Raw genomic sequence first — 18,239 nt, forward strand, 5'->3', positions numbered from 1 at the left:
AAGAAATTGGAAGCTCATAAAAAATATGTTCTCCATAATTTACAGCTGTAACGCCTGGATCACCAAGCTTTATCTCATTTTCATCCCTACCTAGGCTCTGAAAAGTGCTGTCAAAGAGAATCTCTCCCCTGAGTATTGACAGGAGGAAATTAGACTGCATTTCCTACCTTCATTTACCTTCCAGTAGTGCTCAATAAAAAAGCAAGAGGACAGTGAAATGATGTGTTTTTCCAGGGGGAATAATATTTTCATCCACTTGGTATTTCTATTTATTATAGACATTTAAAAAATACCATTATCTTAGTAGAGAAAGGTGGCCCCAACATACTTCTCTACCTCTTTACAAAACAACCCTATGAGTGCAATGTGATTCCATACATAGCAGTGAAGGAAAGCTATTCCCAGGAAAGTCAAGAACTTTCCTGAAGGTGGTTCTGCTCTTCAGAGGCATCTAGGCTCTCAAGACGGCTTCGGTACCTAAGAGTCCAAAATCTCCCCATGACCCAAAAGACCCTGTATAATCTGGCCCCTGCCAACCATTCCAGACCCATCCCCCCTCACTTTCCCTCTTATTAACCAAATTCCAGCTGCCCACACAATCTTTCTCTAAGTACCTTCTGCTGTGGTTTTCTCTGCCCATAACCATCCGCCACATCCCTCATTTCCTCTCCTCAGGAAATCTGGCCAACTTTTATTCATTCTTTGTAGTTCATCCTACATGTCACTTCTGGAAAATCTGCCCTGTCCCTCCCCTTCCTGCATGATTAGGTTGGGACCTCTTGCAATTCATTCCTGTAGTTCTATTTCTCTCTATATACCTCTGAATGAGTTATCACAACTGTAATTGATAATTATTTGTGTATTTTTTTAATTTAATGAAAGTTTCTTCTACTACATCATAAGGTCTATGGGAACAGGAATTGGTCTGTCTTCTTTATCAAGGTATTAAAAAGATACCAAGTCTACCACAGGGTAAATATTTAATAAACGTGTGAGGACCAGAGAGAGAAAAGAGGAGAGATGAGTTACCAAAATCATTGGTGTTGGATTGGAATGGGATCTTCCAGCAACACATATGTACTTGGGGCTGGTTCACGACATAGAACATTCTAACCAAATTTTTCCCCTATTCCAAGACACCTGGCAAAGAGCTATATGACAATACTCAGGAGATGTAGCAGCTCTTCAGTGTTGAGGAAAACCATGGAACATGGCAATTAGAGTCATGAGGTTTGGAGCCAGTCACTTAGGTACGAAATCCCAGCTCTACCACTTACAGCTGCACCACCCCGAGCAAGTCCTCACACTTTCTGAGCCTCCAGTGATCCATCTACAAAATGAGACTAAGAATTCCAGCTCCTTATCGTCACAAAGACTATGAAGTAATGCCTGTGAAACACTGACTGGCACAAGACTAAGATTTTAGTGCTATTATTGTTATTATCAAGAAACATGGGAAGTTGTACCAATTCCACTGGTTGTACCATAAGGCAAGAACTATCTTGCCTTCTCCTTATTTAAAGAATATACCCCACTTGGGCATATTCACAAACAACTAGATGCTCTGAGAACGATTTGTTTTCCTGTCCAGAGATCCTAACACCTAGACTAACTGCAGAATGTACACCTTTAGTTTTACACGAGTTTAACAACATCACTGGAAGTCAAAATACATGTACAGTATGCACGAGAAGAATGATCTGAGAAATATTCACTTATGAGCTCTTGGAATTGAGCCCACAAATAAACAAACTAACACACTCCCACTCACTATATATATACATATATATATATATATTTTTTTTGGGGGGGGCTGCATTGGGTCTTCATTGGTGCACGTGGGCTTTTTCTAGTTGCTGCGAGTGGGGGCTACTCTTCGTTGCAGTACACAGGCTTCTCACTGTGGTGGCTTTTCTTATTGCGGAGCACGGGCTCTAGGCTCATGGGCTTCTGTAGTTGTGGCATGCGGGCTCAGAAGTTGTGGCTCGCGGGCTCTAGAGTGCATGCTCAGTAGTTGTGGCGCACGGGCTTAGTTGCTCCGCAGCATGTGGGATCTTCCTGGACCAGGGCTCGAACTCATGTCCCCTGCATTGGCAGGCGGATTCTTAACCACTGTGCCACCAGGGAAGCCCCTCACTATATTTTTTTAGATACTTTTCTCCAACTAATAATGGCACATTCCTCCAGCTATCCCTCCAAAACAATGGTAAGACTCAAACTCATTGACAGGGCTGGTGTTGAAGGAATACCAGACTTAACCACAAATCACCGGTTTGGGCACGTCATGTACCTGGCACTGGTGCACTGATGTGCCCTCACTACTGGTGGAGCAGTGGATACCCTGGAAACTATGGCCCTGGCAGAAATCAGCTGTCTGTTACCCAAACTCTGCCACTTACTAACTGTAGACAGAATCAGGACTGCAGGCAAATTACTAACATGGCCTCTAAGAATTTCCCGTATATAAGATACAACTATAGCATATACCTATGTGTCATAAATAAATGCATATATAACAATATCTCTGCGTCAAAATTTCTGTGAGAGTTAAAGTGAAATAATGTGCATATTTTATAACATCTATTTGAGATACAATGCAAAGAATGCCTAGTAGATAGATCTACTTTGTTTCCTTCCACTACTACCATGCTGTTCATGGAACAAGAGAGGATTAATGACAGAGATGAGATGAGGCTATAGAATATAGAAAATACATAATTATAAGGGTCTTGTAAATTATAACATGTTCCTCAGGATAATATCAATAACAGACATAACAATGATGTATAGTGGGGCACTTGGTGAGGAAGAGTTTTTTTAAGCAGGACTGACATTTAAAAGTTGCTAGCTATACCATTATCTAGCAATCAAAGAGATCTCAGAGGGCTTCCAACCAGTAAGAAGGAAGTGGTAGAGCCAGGTTTATGCCTGACACCAAAATCTTTTATACTAAATCTGTCTTCATTAAATTTTCTTGTTATGAGACAACCTTCAGAGATCAGAAAGATGGGAAGGAAATGGCAGGGGCAAAGAAGAGCTCTGATGTCAATACTGAGATGAGGAGAAAAAACAACTCCACTTGGAGCTGTTTTCCTAAACCGGGCTTCTCAGGCACAACCTACTACAAACAGCCTTCCTTTGTAGAGCTTAAGGGCCAAGTGCACTGGATCCAAATTATATGATGTGTGACTTGGGACAAGTCACCTATTCTCCTCTAGCTCACTTTATTCATCTGGAAAATGCAAATGATAATAAACCTACTTCAGAAAGTACTGTAGTAAATAAATAAGTTAATACATAAAAAGCACTTAGAATAGTGCCAATACATTATAAATGCCCTGTGTGTTTAGCTGTTATTAATACTAGTTATAAAGTGTCAAACAAACAAATAAACTCAAGGAAAAAGAGATCAGATTTGTGGTTACCAGAGAGGACGGGGAGGAGTGGGAATTGGATGAAGACAGTCAAAAGGTACAAACTTCTAGTTTAAGATAAATAAGTACTAGGGATGTAATGTACAACATGACAAATATAATTAACACTGTGTTATGTTACACATGGAAGTTGTTATAACATTAAACCTTAAGAGTTCTCCTCATAAGAAAAAAAATTTCTTTTTATTTCTTTAATGTTATATCTATATGAGATGACGGATGTTCATTAAACTTACTATGATGATCATTTCATGATGTATCTAAATCATTATGCTGTACACCTTAAACTTATACAGTGTTAATGTCAATTATATCTCAATTAACCTAGAAGAAAAATAAATAAAATAAAATAAAATGGGGGTGAGAGGACCCATAGTTAGTTGGCCTCATGTCATAGGTAACATGACACAACTGAGCAAAGAGAGCCCAGCCCAGGGGGGTCAGAGGACCATCGTGAGCATGTCCTACCTCATATAATGAAACTTCAGAAGACAGAGTGTGCACTGTGATTTAACAAATATTAATTCAAAGGCAGGGGAGTGAAGGCCAAGCCCTACCCCAGCAGATAACATTACAAAGATGGTCATGGACACTTATGCAAAACAAGTCCACACAAACCTGGTACAAAGCTCTAGCACCAAATACAAACAAAATTTGTGTAGCTGCCTGGAACTCACATTAGACTTATACTCCTAGAAAGAAAAAAATAGATTTTCAAATATGAAATGGGCACTTACAAACACACCATTCAAAATGCCATCCATATATAATTAAGAGAGTTATGTTATAAAAAGAGTCATTGAGAATCATTAGCAACATTAACAGAAAATAGAACATCCTTTAAGCAGCCAACACAAACAAAAGCTCTGCTGTCCCAGATCCATTTGGTCCTAACTCAGTTATTCTCCAACTCTCTTTTTCAGGTGATTTCAAAAATTGAGCTTTCTGTGATTATGAGAATACATCTTTACAACCCTAAAGGTATAACTCTTTAGGGTTGAGACTGTCATACAGAGTGAAGTAAGTGAAGAAAGAGAAAAACAAATATCGTATATTAACGCATATATGTGGAATCTAGAAAAATGGTACAGATGAACCGGTTTGCAGGGCAGAAATAGAGACACAGATGCAGAAAACAAACGAATGGACACAAAGGGGGGAAAGTGGCGGGGGGATGGGTGGTGGTGGGAGAAACTGGGAGACTGGGATTGACATATGTACACTAATATGTATAAAATAGATAACTAATAAGAACCTGCTGTATAGCACAGGGAACTCTACTTCTCTTTGCTATACAGCAGAAACTAACACAACATTGTAAAACTATACCCCAATTAAAAAAAATAAGAATAAAGGGATCACTTTTTCTCTAATTAAAAGGTGAACTGTATCAGTAAGGAAACTCTCCAAAATGTCTCCCCATTTTTTATCTGTGAGGATCACTTTGTGAGAGTAAAGCCAGGCCAAGCCGAAAATACTAACGACAGATCTTAGTTACTGTGACATCTAGATTGCAAAAGATTAAGGAAATAATTCAAAGACCTCTCTTCCACGGTGGCTGTAAATAAGATGAATAGTTACAGAAGAATGATTATTCTTACTGAAGAAAAGGTATTCCTTATACATTAGTTTAAATTCAAAGGAAGATTACTCATTCCCTTTGTAGAACACACTCCATAGTGAACGATAAAAACTGTCTTCTAATTTTTTTTTTCTCATTGGTTGAGCTGGTTATTGTACACCTACTCATACTAAATGAACCTAGACCATTTGTAAGGACTATGTTATCACTGAAATTTAGTATTATCACATTAAATTTAGGTGGAAGAATTTTGGAGTTCTTCTGTTTATCTTTGACTCCAGTGGGAAATATGATGCATGTGAAAAAACAGGTACGTGTATAAACCATACTAAGTTAAGGCATAATTGTGTGTGGGTGTGCGTGTGTGTGTGTGTGTACAGCCTATGTCAGAGCAACACAAAATGTCAAAACATTATAGGAGCCAATTATTTAAACTTCACTGTGGGAAAAAAATTATGAAAGCCCCTAACAACAAAAAAAAAATGCCTGACTTTTCTTTTTTATTTTCTCTGCTCTTATTCCCAGAAAGAAAGAGAAATGACATAGCTGAAAGGCAAGTGGCAGGAGGGCAGAGAATGAAGAGCCAGGACCCAAAGAATATACCACCTGGATAGTCCTGTGACAGAGGTACACAGACTAACCATGGTTGGTCATTCAAAATACACAAAGACCCTCTCGTGGCAAGGCCCGTAAAGTTCTTCTTCATACCCTGGCATATACCCAGGAAGAAAAACGTTGGCACTGGGGACAGTGAAAATGTCAGGTAGAGAGGAGCAGATTAAGAACACCTTACAAAGCTCCATCTTCCTTGAAAAGAGGCAGAGGGCGTGGGGCCTGGGAAGCTAACTGCAAAAGGTCGTTCTCCCTCCCAACTCTCCCATTCCCCTAAGTCTCAGGAGTCACAGAAGCAGCAGCCTGAGTCTGGAGTAAACGAATGCCACCTAGCAGGCCGAAGGGAGCAGAGTGGGACTGGGGCGATAACCAAACTGGTTAAGTCAATGTGGGTTTTTTTTTTGCTTAAAGCCACTGAGTTGAAAGGGCATGTGTGCAAGGCCACAGAGAACCAGGCGAGATCCCAATCTCAGCTGGACCCCGCCCCTGCCCCCTACTCCTGCTTCCTTTTGAAAGTCCAGGGAGGCAAAGAAAGAAAAGGGAGGCGCAGCCTGTGACTGCTCTCAGCCAGGAGACAGCGGCCACGCTGAAGGAGAGTGTTCCAACCGCCAGGGAGCTTGAGGTTTGGCAACAGCTCTGTAGTGACACAGAACTTGTCTCCAAAACCTATTCCAATCGCAAAAGAGATTCTGGAAAACACTCAGACTTCTAGTCTGGTGTGGTGAAAATATTATTCAAAGGAAACTATAGAAATGAATTTCTCTCTTATCAAAAGCTATTTAAAAAAAAAAGCTATTTTACATTTCAATAAAAGAACAAGGGTCAAATATGGCTTAAGGGTCCAGATAGAATATCGTTTCTATTTTGAGAGAGTAACTATTTGTAATTTTCAGAAATTGATCCTGTGTCATGCATGGGTCAACCCTGCATCTGAGAGAGAATGCATATTTCAACACATTTGAGCCACAATGCCTTAAGATCGAAAATTGCCAACAGAGTCCTTCAATTCCAAACCTTTTCATTATAAATATTTCCCCAAATATTTAGTCTCTCTGACATCAGACACCATAAAAAATCTATGTAACAGAAATGTGTAGGAGGTTTTCTTGTTTTACCTTTTTTTTTTTTAAACTGCCAAACATGTTTTGCCCTTTTTTCGCTCCCTTAACACTATTTTCAGTGCTTAATACTGCAGGGAAAATAACTATTTTACTCATGGAAGAATCCAAAATAACTATAATATAAAGAATATGAGCTCTTACATAAAAAAGAATGAAATAATGCCGTTTGCAGTAACATGGATGGACCTAGAGATTACAATACTAAGTGAAGTTAAGTCAGAAAGAGAAAGACAAATACCATATGATATCACTTATATGTGGAATCTAAAATATGACACAAATGAACTTATCTACGAAACAGACTCACAGACATAGAGAACAGACTTACAGACATAGAGAACAGACTTGTGGTTGCCAAGGCGGCGGGGGGGCGTGGCTTGGGGAGGAGTGGATTGGGAGTTTGGGCTTAGCAGATGCAAACTATTATATATAGAATGGATAAAAAACAAGGTCCTACTGTATGGCACAGGGAACTATACTCAGTATCCTGTGATAAACCATAATGGAAAAGACTATGAAAAAGAATATATATGTATAACTGAATCAGTTTGCTATACAGCAGAAATTAACACAACATTGTAAATCAACTATACTTCAATAAAATAAGTTTTTAAAAAAGAATCTGAGCTATTACAGTAAATAGGTGACAATTTGGCACTCAAGAGCCTGGCACCTTTAACCATTTTACACAAATGCAAATTCAAAACTTAACCTTCCCTCTCCCTCCCAACGGAAAATACTTTTCAATACAAGCATTTGTGAACAGAACCAGGAAAAATCAAAAACATAAGTAAAGGAGGACATGTGCTCTAATTTATTCCTTTCACTCTCCCTTTTCCTGAAGGTTCAGCTACATCCCTGGTCTTAATAAATCTTTCCATCTCCCCATCCCCAAGGTCAGTCACCTGCCCAACATCAGGCTCTCACGGGACTGCCTTGGCCTCCGAGTGGTCGCCTGCCCCTGCTGCCAACTTCACCCTTCCGAGGCTCACGTGCCCCTGTCTCCCCTGCTCAAATGCCTCCGGGGGTCCCTCTGCCTCCCTAGATACGCTCCTCAACCCCCAGAGATCCCAGACCTTCAGCTGTACCTTCATTTTCCTCTACCCCACCCCACACCCTAGGCTTCAGTCCCACTAGTGATACCCCATTTCTTGAATACATAGGGCACTTGTTCGCCTCTGTGCCTATGGCAATATTCTTTCCTCCATCTCCCCGTGTCCGAATCCTAAGCACACTTCAAAACAAGGCAGAGGCCATCGGGTGGCAACACCCTCAAATTGCTGCCCCCCAGCCTACTCCTTACCTGCATCCACACCCGCACCGTCCCTTCCATCTGCAAGGGAGAGGATCCTTCTTCCACTGACGCTACCATTCCCCTGGTCTCTGGGACCCACCCCCACCTGAGTCCTTAAGGCCTTCATCCATCAATTAACCCCCGTTCTCCTTTAACTTCAATTTCTCCCCCTCCACAAGCGCTGACTCATCAACCCACTCAGGTGATATCCATCAAAAAAACCAAATTCCATACATGTGTGTCAGCATACCGTACGATACAGCAGAAACTAACACACCATTGTAAAGCAATTATACTCCAGTAAAAATGTTAAAAAAAAAACAAAAAACAAAAACCTGCCCATGATCCCATCCCAGCATGGTTCTCGTGTTCTCATCACCACTTTCTTTGATCCCTTGTGGAGAGCCAAACTGCTTGGCCACTCTCTCTGTCCCCACCTCATCTTTCCACGCACCCTCCAACCTGCCGCATTCCGTCTTCCATCCTACCACTCCTGATGCTGTTATTCTGTGAAATGTACTGACACCTACTACGTCCAGATAACATTCATCTAGCACTGGGAGGGGAGAGAAGAAATCAAACATGAGCTTTCTGAGTCAGAAGTTCAAGCTGATAGCTAAAGTCAGCCCAGAGATATATTTTATTTGGTCTGTGTTGCGTTTTTCTAAAAATCAATTCTTTGTCAAAAATTCAAGATTCTGGAGACTTCACGCAAAAATCTGGATTTTTTTGGCTTCTGTTAAAGAATCTAGAAACCCTGGCAGCACTGCTTTCACTGCATGATAATAATCAGCTGGAGTTGAGAAGCAGCTGCCCCTCGAATGAGGCACCGGCTTCCTCGCTCAACACGGGCCCCATCAAACCTTTGCTCATTTTCTTTATTTTGATAGCCCCTGTGGGTAATGGAGTTTGAACACCTGCTCTAGATCAGTGCTGGCCAACAGAAATAAAAATGTGGCACATATATAATTTAAAATTTTCTAGCAGCCACCTTTTTAAATGAAAAGGAGTGGGTGAAATTAACTTTAATAATATATTTTACTTAATCCAATATACCCACAATACTATTTCAACACACAAGCAACGTAAAAAATTAGTAATAAGATATTTTACTTCCTCTTCTTTGAGCTAAGGCTTCAAAATGTGGTGTGCGCTTTATGCTTTCCACCCGTCTCAACGTGAACTAGCCACTTTTCCAGTGCTCGGCAGCCAGTGGCTCTGCCATATGGGACAGCACAACTCCAGATGCTTAATGGTCAGTTACAAAACTCGTCTTGCAATCAGAAAGAGAGACGATATTAAGGAGGAAGAGAAAGCAAGCAGGACGAAGGAAAAGGGTGATGATGTCCAAGAGCAGACATGGTGAGAGTTTGAAAATAGGAGAAGAGGAAGTAGGGACGCAGAGACAACGACCAGCTCTGGGCCAGTCCTCCAAGGGAAGAAACGCCCTGTATAGGCAAATGCAGTCGACAGGCAATGCAGATTTTCTGGAGGAGTCTTTGGTGTTCTAAAAATAGGCTCAGCATTAGACAGGTAGTCACTATGAAAAGCAACTGACCAACCGTCTGAACCCCAGTTCACACACTTGGCAACAGAATGAGTCAGGCTAGTAAGGGCAGGATTCTTGATCAAGATTGGGGTTTTAATCTAGTTAAAGTAAATGGGTTTGAGGAGAAGTGCAAGGAAGCAGGCAGGAAAGTATCTTGAGCTTAGATCCAAGGAGAGTTCAAGGCTCAGAGATCATGAGTGAGGACATGTCAACAGGTGTTGGTGATCCAGGTGTCGGGGTACGATCTCATAGGCCAGACAAGGAAACGTGGGTGCAAAACAGATACCTGGAATCGGAAACCAGTAACAAGAAATGCATCCTTGAGCCAGAGACCTCGGAAGCAGAAATCACTCTTCCATCCCCCACGTGAGCACAATATGGTGGTCAAATCCTCCCTTTATGCCCTCAGACATGAACCAGAATTAAAGGAAAGCCATGCCAGCAACTGGGAGAAGAGGGGAATGTCAACTACATTTGCCAGGCATAAAAGGACTTGGAAACAAGAAGGCAAGAACATCATTACATGACCATAAAGTGATTTTGAAACTTTTCCAAGAGAACTTATCTCTGAACAGCTCCAGCCCACCCATTCATCCCTTCGTTCATTCAGCAACCATTTATTGAGTAGTCTTCCCCGATCCAGTTTACAATGCTGATTAAATAGGTCCACTGTACGTACTAAGGCTTGCCGAATTCTACTCTAGCAGTGCAAAATACAGTGAGATTGCTAATACTGAAGGAGCCTCTCTAAATAAAACCCATGTGATCAAGAGGATGCATTGATCCTAAAATGTCCAGAGTCCCATTTGCCTATCATGTGTCATAATTTTCCAGATTGGCTAGGGCCCAAGAGAATGGGAAATAAGGCTGACATAAAATATCTCAAACAGATTTCATAGGAAAATTGTTCTCTCAAGAAGGTAGTATGCAGGACTTTAAAATCTCATTATATTGAAAATGCAGTTTTCATGTTGCTTGCACTCAGACTAATATTAAATAGGAGTACTTGGGACACTGGGGAAATTGTGGCCTGCTATTCTGCCGAAAAAACCTTTCTAATGATAAGAAACTGGTATACATTGGAGGGGGAAACATATTTGCGTACAATCCTGAATTGTTGAGGTACAGTAATCACTTTCCACACGTGATTTATAAAAAGCAATGTAAATTAGAAGAAAAGGTTGACAATGACAAAGAAATCAAGATAGCACATAAAGTTCACCATGCAGGGAAAAAAAATGATATTTTCAATGGTAGTTGACAAATCAAAATTCACAAATAAAGACAGTAAAGATTATTTGGCAAGTGAAAAAAAGGACTTGAGGAAGAGTGCCTCACACCTTTGAATAATTAACTTTATAGGAAGATAAGCTTATCATAAATAGGTATGCGTTATACTGTAATTTTATGAAAACAAGCGAGCTTACCTAAAGAAAGTTAAGACAATATCTGTTTCATTCACATAAAACAACCCCCCGCCCCAAAAGCCAGTATTCACAAAAATGGCTCTCAGATATCAAGAGATAAGTTCAGAGATAAGTTCTCTTGGAAAAGTTTCAAAATCACTTTATGGTCATGTAATGATGTTCTTGCCTTCTTGTTTCCAAGTCCTTTTATTTAGGATGCTTGGTTTGTTGAGGCAGGGAAATATATAGTTTTTAGTAAGTTTTCCAGCAAAATAAAAAGTTCAAAGCAAAAAAGTTTCAGATTTCAAAAAATTAATTTCTGCTTATCTAAAATAGATGTCTGCTACGATACTGTAAGTAACGATGATTTAACTAAAAAATGCATTACCCTAACTTGTGAATCTGCAGATTTTCTCAATGCTTATAATGTTATCTACACATACTTTTTTACTCTTCATCAGTCTAGAGTTGGCAAACGTTCTGATAATCCTTATGAGCAAAGAAATCATACTACATGTTTCCTTGTGGTGCCAAAGACATATTATTAACCTTTAATCTTGTGAAATCACCCATATTTCCGAACAATGGGGCAACAGAAAAAAAGGGGGAATATTTGTCCTACTTTCTTTATGAATCTGTTAAATTTATTTTATTCCTCCAAGTATGTATTCTCATTTTTATGATAATGTGCACATATTTTCCAAAAGTTACATAAGATTTTTTCATTACTGTGTGAAGCTGTGATGTCACCAGTACTGCCTGGGTTAATTTTAGGCTACTTTTGCCACCACTGCAAGGAAAATAACTTACATCCTCAATGAAAAGGACCATCAAAGCCCCTGTTAATTGTTTTCAACACCCACCTACTTGTAACGGCGGCAGTGGCAAAAGTTTAATATACCTTTCAAAAATAATAACAGCACACAATTGCTAGTGCCTACTGAGACAGGTTTCAAGCCAATTTTAAACATCTACCTCATAACAGTTGCATTTATACAGTATCCACAGCTCTACGCAGATCCACCAGATACACCTGATAGTAATTAAAAGTTACTGGAAACAATTCCACTCCAAAGTAAACCTATCACTCTGTTTATGCCCTTTCTCTGGAACAACCTGATGTCCCAATATTTCTCAAGAAGGCAATCGCACATCAAACTTTACACGCTGCTCCAAAATGTTCTAAGATCTCACCCTCACTCTCTCACTTGCAAAAGCTTTGAAAAAGCTACTAACACTCCTTTTAGGAGCTTACTTTTTAGATTACTGGGGGATTTTTAGTGGTTTTAATGATTTACATTAGGAATATTTTTAAAACTTGTGCCTTCCCCAAGACTAAGTTAGGTTCTTTGAAGTAAGATTAAAGACACCTGAAAAATAAATAGCAAAAATTACCCAAATCACATTTTTAATAGTTTTTGAAAATACAGGCTTTCTTTAAAAGATCAGATAATTAATAAAGCAATATTTACTTCATGTCTAGACTTAATCTTAGAAAATATCTTCCACTTTTTTGGGGGGCTTTCATATGTGTTTTAGGAATTTTATCCCAATGAATGGATATTCCTATAATACCCTGAATATTTTATCCACTTTTTTTCAAAATCATTTTTGCTCCTCGATGACAGCAATTTTAACAAAATGAATTTGAAAAAAAAACAACAAAGGTTTAACATTCATAAACACTACACACTTTTGTTAAAACACTTAAAAAATGCAACATATTCATTCCTAACTCTTTATCTTAACGGAATTTCTGATTCTAGCAAAGTATAATTTTAGTAACTCATCAAGATAGAATACATAAAATTGGCACATTTTTGATATGCACACAAATTGAGAATGCATCTTTCCCAACTGCGTTGCAGAAAATGAAATGCATCTGGTATGACAATATGGCCCAGCACGTGAACTAGAATCAGTGGGAAGAACGGGGTTTCTTTTTTTTTTCAAAGCAGAACATTTTAAATAATGCACATGGCCCAACAGCAAGGCATTATTAAGTCTATTAAACTGTCATTCAAAGGTATATTTGGCTACAGAAAACATAATAGCAAGAGGGCTGACAGGGGCATAGGAGGTAGAATGGTTTGTTTAGTTGTAATTATTATACTTCAGTGACTTCCAAATCTCTTTCCCTAGCAGTCCAAAATGATTTTTTTGGTTTTGCTTACTATCTCCACTCAGTGTCAGTGTATGTGCCCATATGTTGTTGTGTCCTCGTGCTCGGCTGGGCAGTGGAGAGGTGGGGAGTGTGTTGGAGAACATGGCTGATGCCAGGATCAAGCAGAGAACAAGAGAAAATGTGAGCAATTTGCCTCATTTTGCAACGTATTTTCTTTCTTCCTTGAGAGAAAGTGCATTTTATCTAGGCGATCTGAAGATGGATTTAATGTTTTTAGCATCTTTTCTTTTTATGTGTTCCCATCTGTGCTTATGAACTGTGAATAAAACTGAAATCTGCATGTGCTACGAACTTCCTCCCCATGCCCAAGTATCTTCAGCAATGAGGTGTTAGGAGAGCAAGGAAAGATCTCTGAGACATGCAGGAAGCTCGGAAGGGTGCTGCCGAGTTACACCTACTCCTGGACACCTTAGAGAGTCCTCTTCCAGTTCCAGATTCCAACTCCATTTCTTTCTTCTCTCCATTCAGAGAGGTGAGCCAGACTCCTTGAGTTGGGCAAAGAGGCATTTAGAGGACTGAGGAATCCTCTGTTGTGCATTAGTGACAGAGAGCTGCTGAAAACTGGATTTGTGACTCGTAACGGAGAAAACTGTCCACTTCTCAGGGCACAAGGCTTCCTGAGCAGCAGATGCAGGGAATCAACAATAAAGCATCAGGGCTTATTTTCCTGCCTACACTCCACTTTTCACCTACTCTTGGAAAGATATTTTAGCTTTTGTATTCCTCCTATGACTTCATTGAAATGCTGGTTCTTTATAACGAGAAGCTTCTTTAGAACTACAGACTGTATGATCAATAATGTCATTTGTAAATGTGATATAAAAGATATGCAACAATGCATTACAGAGAACAAAGAACAAATTAATTCACCTAATCCATCACAGAACTGATTCTAGGAATCCAGAATGTATGTAAACTTGCAAGTATTAATCAATAGGACTGAAGTTATCTCAGAGACATAGAAAGTTCTAAAAGTTGTCAAACGTAGCTGTAGCGATGGAAAAACATTGTGGAGAATGACAAAAACTCTCTCTGTCATATATTAACCATGTGACCTTGGAAAGATTATTTAATTTCTCTGAGCATTGATTTCCTAATGCATAAAATAGCAACAAGAACTTCTATCATGTAGGGCAGCTATGAGGATTAAATCATGGAAGTGCCCAACATATAGTGAAGGCACACACAATAATGTTTGTTTAGTATCCTCTCAAAAAAGGTTTTTTGGTCTTTTGTATACAAAATTTTTATTTACATAGCAGTTTTTCAAATAAAGATTGATAGTGTCTGAAAACGTTTGGGTAAAAATGAATATAAAGATTAATTCTGAATTCTCTGCTTTGACTGTGAAAATATCTTGGTTCAGTGAACTGCAAAGTTATTTACTAAGTTAACATTTGCAGCAATATGATCTCTGCCTTCCAAACTAATTCAGTTCTTATTTTTTATCATTCTTGATCATAAAAGTTAATAAAAACAAATGTAAGCAAGTACCCCAGCTCTAAAATTCTTATACATTAGGATTAGGTACACACTCAAATATAAATATTTTTAAAATATATAGTATTCATCTACACTGAATTTAAACAATCTTTTTAAAACCACTTTTTACCTCATTTTGGAACCAGAAACAGGAGTTCTAGTCAATTCTCTTTCAAGATAAAAGGAAAGATAGGTTTATTTAGGCTTTTTGTCAGTATTATTTCTGCCTATGCTTCTGAGAATAACTGTAACCTTTTACTAAACCATCAGGTGTTTTCTAGAGCATTAGTAACATCAGGTTACTGCAAGCAACTGTGTTTATTAAACAACAAAACATACTAGTATTCTGGTTTACTTTCTGAAATTACACTAATAAATTAGCCAATAAACTATAAACATTTTCAAGTGAAATCCCATCTATTCCCATATCTTACCCTTCAACGCATGGCCTCATGGTTTTTGTGACCCAACTTTCAATCTAATTAAAGTTTTAATGTATATATCATTAACCTAACAATTAATCAGAGTCAAAATAATTAGCATTTAAACAAAATAAGATGTATTGGCAGAAAAGAGTTCTTTAGGTCTCTGGCAGAATGGAACTTTCAAAATATTTGCTGGCATTAACACGATTTGATAAAAATTTACAAAAGGAGAACATCGCCTCTACAAAACCGAGGGAGTAAAAGCTGCCGCTCAGTGGAACGCTTTACAGATCTTACAGGTACATTTTTACTTGACTCTTCCCTGACCAGAGAGTCAACATCACGTCTACAGCAGAATAATTTAAACGCAACTACTTCAGATGACTATCAAAACAAAAAAGGCCATAGGAACATCGGTTTAACTCGGAAGCGACACTCACGCTATTTGTTAAGCAGCGATCCACTCGCAGCAGAAAGTTTTGAGAAGGGAGGGCTGGAAGATGAACAGACTTCTGCCTAAAGGGTTTCCCCAAGACATGACCTCACGTTTGCCATTAATTCACCTCCTCGCATTTCTAATTTTCCCTGCAAGTTGTTGGGTTTGCTTGTTTTTCTTTTGACAAGATGAGACTTAGCTGGACAGTCCTTTTAGGAGATCTCCAAAAAGTACCCATTTTGTGTCTAACTTTATTCCTCTCCTATTTGGCTACAATTAATACTTCCACTTTCATCGGCAACTGGGAAAGCTACTCAAACAGCTTCTAGCAGTAGGTATTATTTCTGTCAAAAGTAAAGTCAGAGCGCAAGTCAGTACTCTACTAAGCAGGAGCGGGACGTTTTCTTTCCACTGCTTGAACTTGGTAGCACCCCTACCCCGCCAGCAACTCCCGGGGTCTCGATCGCCCACAGCTGGAGGCGTGGCCCCGCGCACCTAGGCTCGGGCCGCGCCCACCTGTCACTCACCCGTCTGCTGCCGCGCGCCTCGCCCTTCGTGGTTCGCGGCTCTGCTCGGCTCCGTGCTGGCTCAGCTCGAGGCGGCGGCGGCGGCTCCAGCAGCTGCTCCAAGCAGGCGGTGCCCGGCAGGGAGGAACTCTTCTGATGGCACAAGTGCGCCGCGGTGCCCCGACGCCGTGCACCCTCATCTCGGGCGCGGTCCCCCCTCGGGGGCGGCTGGGGTGAGGAGGACAGGGAGGATGAGGCAGAGGACGAAGAGCAAGCTGAGTCCGGAGAGCGTCCGCCAGGAGGCGTCACTCCGGCTGCTCCGGCGGCTGCCACCGGGCCCCTGCCCGCGGGAAGCAAATGCTCGCGGATCCGGCGGCGCAGCGTTGACCCCTGCTCCGCTCTGCTCGCACCCTCGGGCTCGAGAGGCTCCGGCGAGGAGCAGCACAGGTTGGGCTGGGAGGAGGAAAAGACGCGGTCCAGCACATGCTTCCGTTTCTTGAAGCCGCTCCACCTGCTGCCCGCGCCACCCAAGCCGGCCAGTGCGTCCCGCCTACCCCCCGGGGGTGGCGGGGAGGGCGACGGGGTGTCCGCAGTGCGGCGCTCGGGTACCCCCGCGCGCCCGCCCCAGCCGCCCTTGCTCTTGCCCACCCCTAGCTGCAGGTTCTTCCAGAGCCGGGCCTGGAAGGAAGAGGACGCCGCCGCAGGCTCGGGCGAGCCCGCCGCGGCAGCCGGGGGCTCCATCCTTCACCCCCTGCTCCTCCGCTCCCCTCCTCCTTCTTCTCCGTCCGCTCCGGCTGCGCCTCCTCCCGGAGCCCCGCGGTGGCAGCGACGACGGCGGACGCAGCAGCAGAAGCCGGGAGTGACCGGCGGCTTCAGGCCAGAGCGGGGAAAAGACGCCGCCGCCGCCGAGGCTCTCCGGCCGCGGGACTCCGGCGCTGCCTCTTCCTCCCGCACCCGCGGGGGTGGGCTGGCGCTGTAGCCAAATCTCGGCCGCCGCAAAGTTTCTAGCTCCGCGCTCCGCGGCTCCAGTCCACTGGAGTCCCCCAGGCCGCGCCCTGGCCCCTTCTCCTCTGTGGCTCCGGGCTCGGGACGCTACACGCACCGGGCGTGCGTTTCCAGCTGCGCCTGGGACCGCACCCGACGCTCTCCGGGCAGCACCTGTCAGCGGCGGCGAGGGTGGCTGCCTCCGAACTGGGCGCGCGTGCGACTCACACAACAGGGATGATCGGGCTGAAGACACTCGGCGCGCCCCGGGACCATCCTCCAGCTCCTGGGTGGGAGGACGCGCTGGCGAGAGCCGGGTGGAGCTGGTTAGGGACCAGAGCCAGGCTGCGCCCCAGGATCCGACCACTGTTACCCACGCAGCTAGCTCCGGGCCGGCCGCTAGACTCGCCCTCCGGCAATCATCCTAGGTCCGACGAAGTGAGCTCGAGTGGAGATTATGCGCCTTCAGTGGGTCCTGCGAAGCGCCCAGTGTCCACACCAAGAGGTGAAGCTGACCGAGTTCTGAGGCTGAACGCCGCTGCCCCCGCCCCGCTGCCCGGCCTGGGCCCAAGACCAGAGTTCGATTTCTTCTGTCTTGACTTCATCCTGATCCGCCCCTCCCCGCTCTTTGCTTGTGCCGTTAGTTTCTCTTGTGATCCGGGTTTAGAGGTTTCCGGAGTCTGACAAAAAAGCCAGCCCTCAAGTTGCAGGGAGTTGACCGTGTCCGAAGACATGGAGGATGCGCACTGCCTCTGACCCCGTTCCAAACGCAGAGTACCTTGTTCTTTTCACTCAAGTGCGTTTACCTTTGGTTACGTGCAAAGCAAATGGGAAAGGCTCATTTAGACTTTGTTTCTCCCGAAATCTACTGCTCCCAGGGTCTTCTGATTCTACTGAGAGCCTCTTGAATGGCAGGTGACACAATGCCCCTTCTCAACTCCACTGCCTTCCACACCCCAAAATGTGGAAAACTCAGAAGAGCTTTGGCACCGTATTGTCTAATTCCAATCTCATCCAGCTGGCAGTATGCTCTGGATATGTTACCAACCTCTTTAAGTTTTTTATTCTTCTATTTTTCCTTTATAACAAATACTTAACAAATATTTATTGAGCACCTACTATATGTAATCATTTATTTGTGTCGGGCCATATGATAGGCTCTGAGGATGCAGCTGTGAGCAAGGCGGAGAGGGCCCCACCCTCATGGAGCCCATGTTCCAGTG

At 42.3% G+C, this 18,239-nt stretch overlaps 1 protein-coding gene across 13 annotated transcripts in view; it reads right to left on the minus strand.

Annotated features, from left to right (window-relative positions):
• Positions 1-16,914, minus strand: part of MCTP1 (multiple C2 and transmembrane domain containing 1) — a 541,379-nt gene extending 524,465 nt beyond the window's left edge. For all 13 annotated transcript variants that reach the window (XR_010942040.1, XR_010942041.1, XR_010942042.1 and 10 more), the window contains exon 1: positions 16,054-16,914. Coding sequence is in view for 10 of the 13 variants with exons in the window: in XM_067731247.1 (XP_067587348.1) it covers positions 16,054-16,773 (720 nt within the window). In the remaining 3 variants the exon portion in view is untranslated. The remainder of the gene's footprint in view (positions 1-16,053) is intronic.
• Between the last annotated feature and the right edge of the window lie 1,325 nt (positions 16,915-18,239).

Source organism: Pseudorca crassidens, chromosome 3 (genome assembly GCF_039906515.1).
Source record: "Pseudorca crassidens isolate mPseCra1 chromosome 3, mPseCra1.hap1, whole genome shotgun sequence".
Lineage (NCBI taxonomy): Eukaryota > Metazoa > Chordata > Mammalia > Artiodactyla > Delphinidae > Pseudorca > Pseudorca crassidens.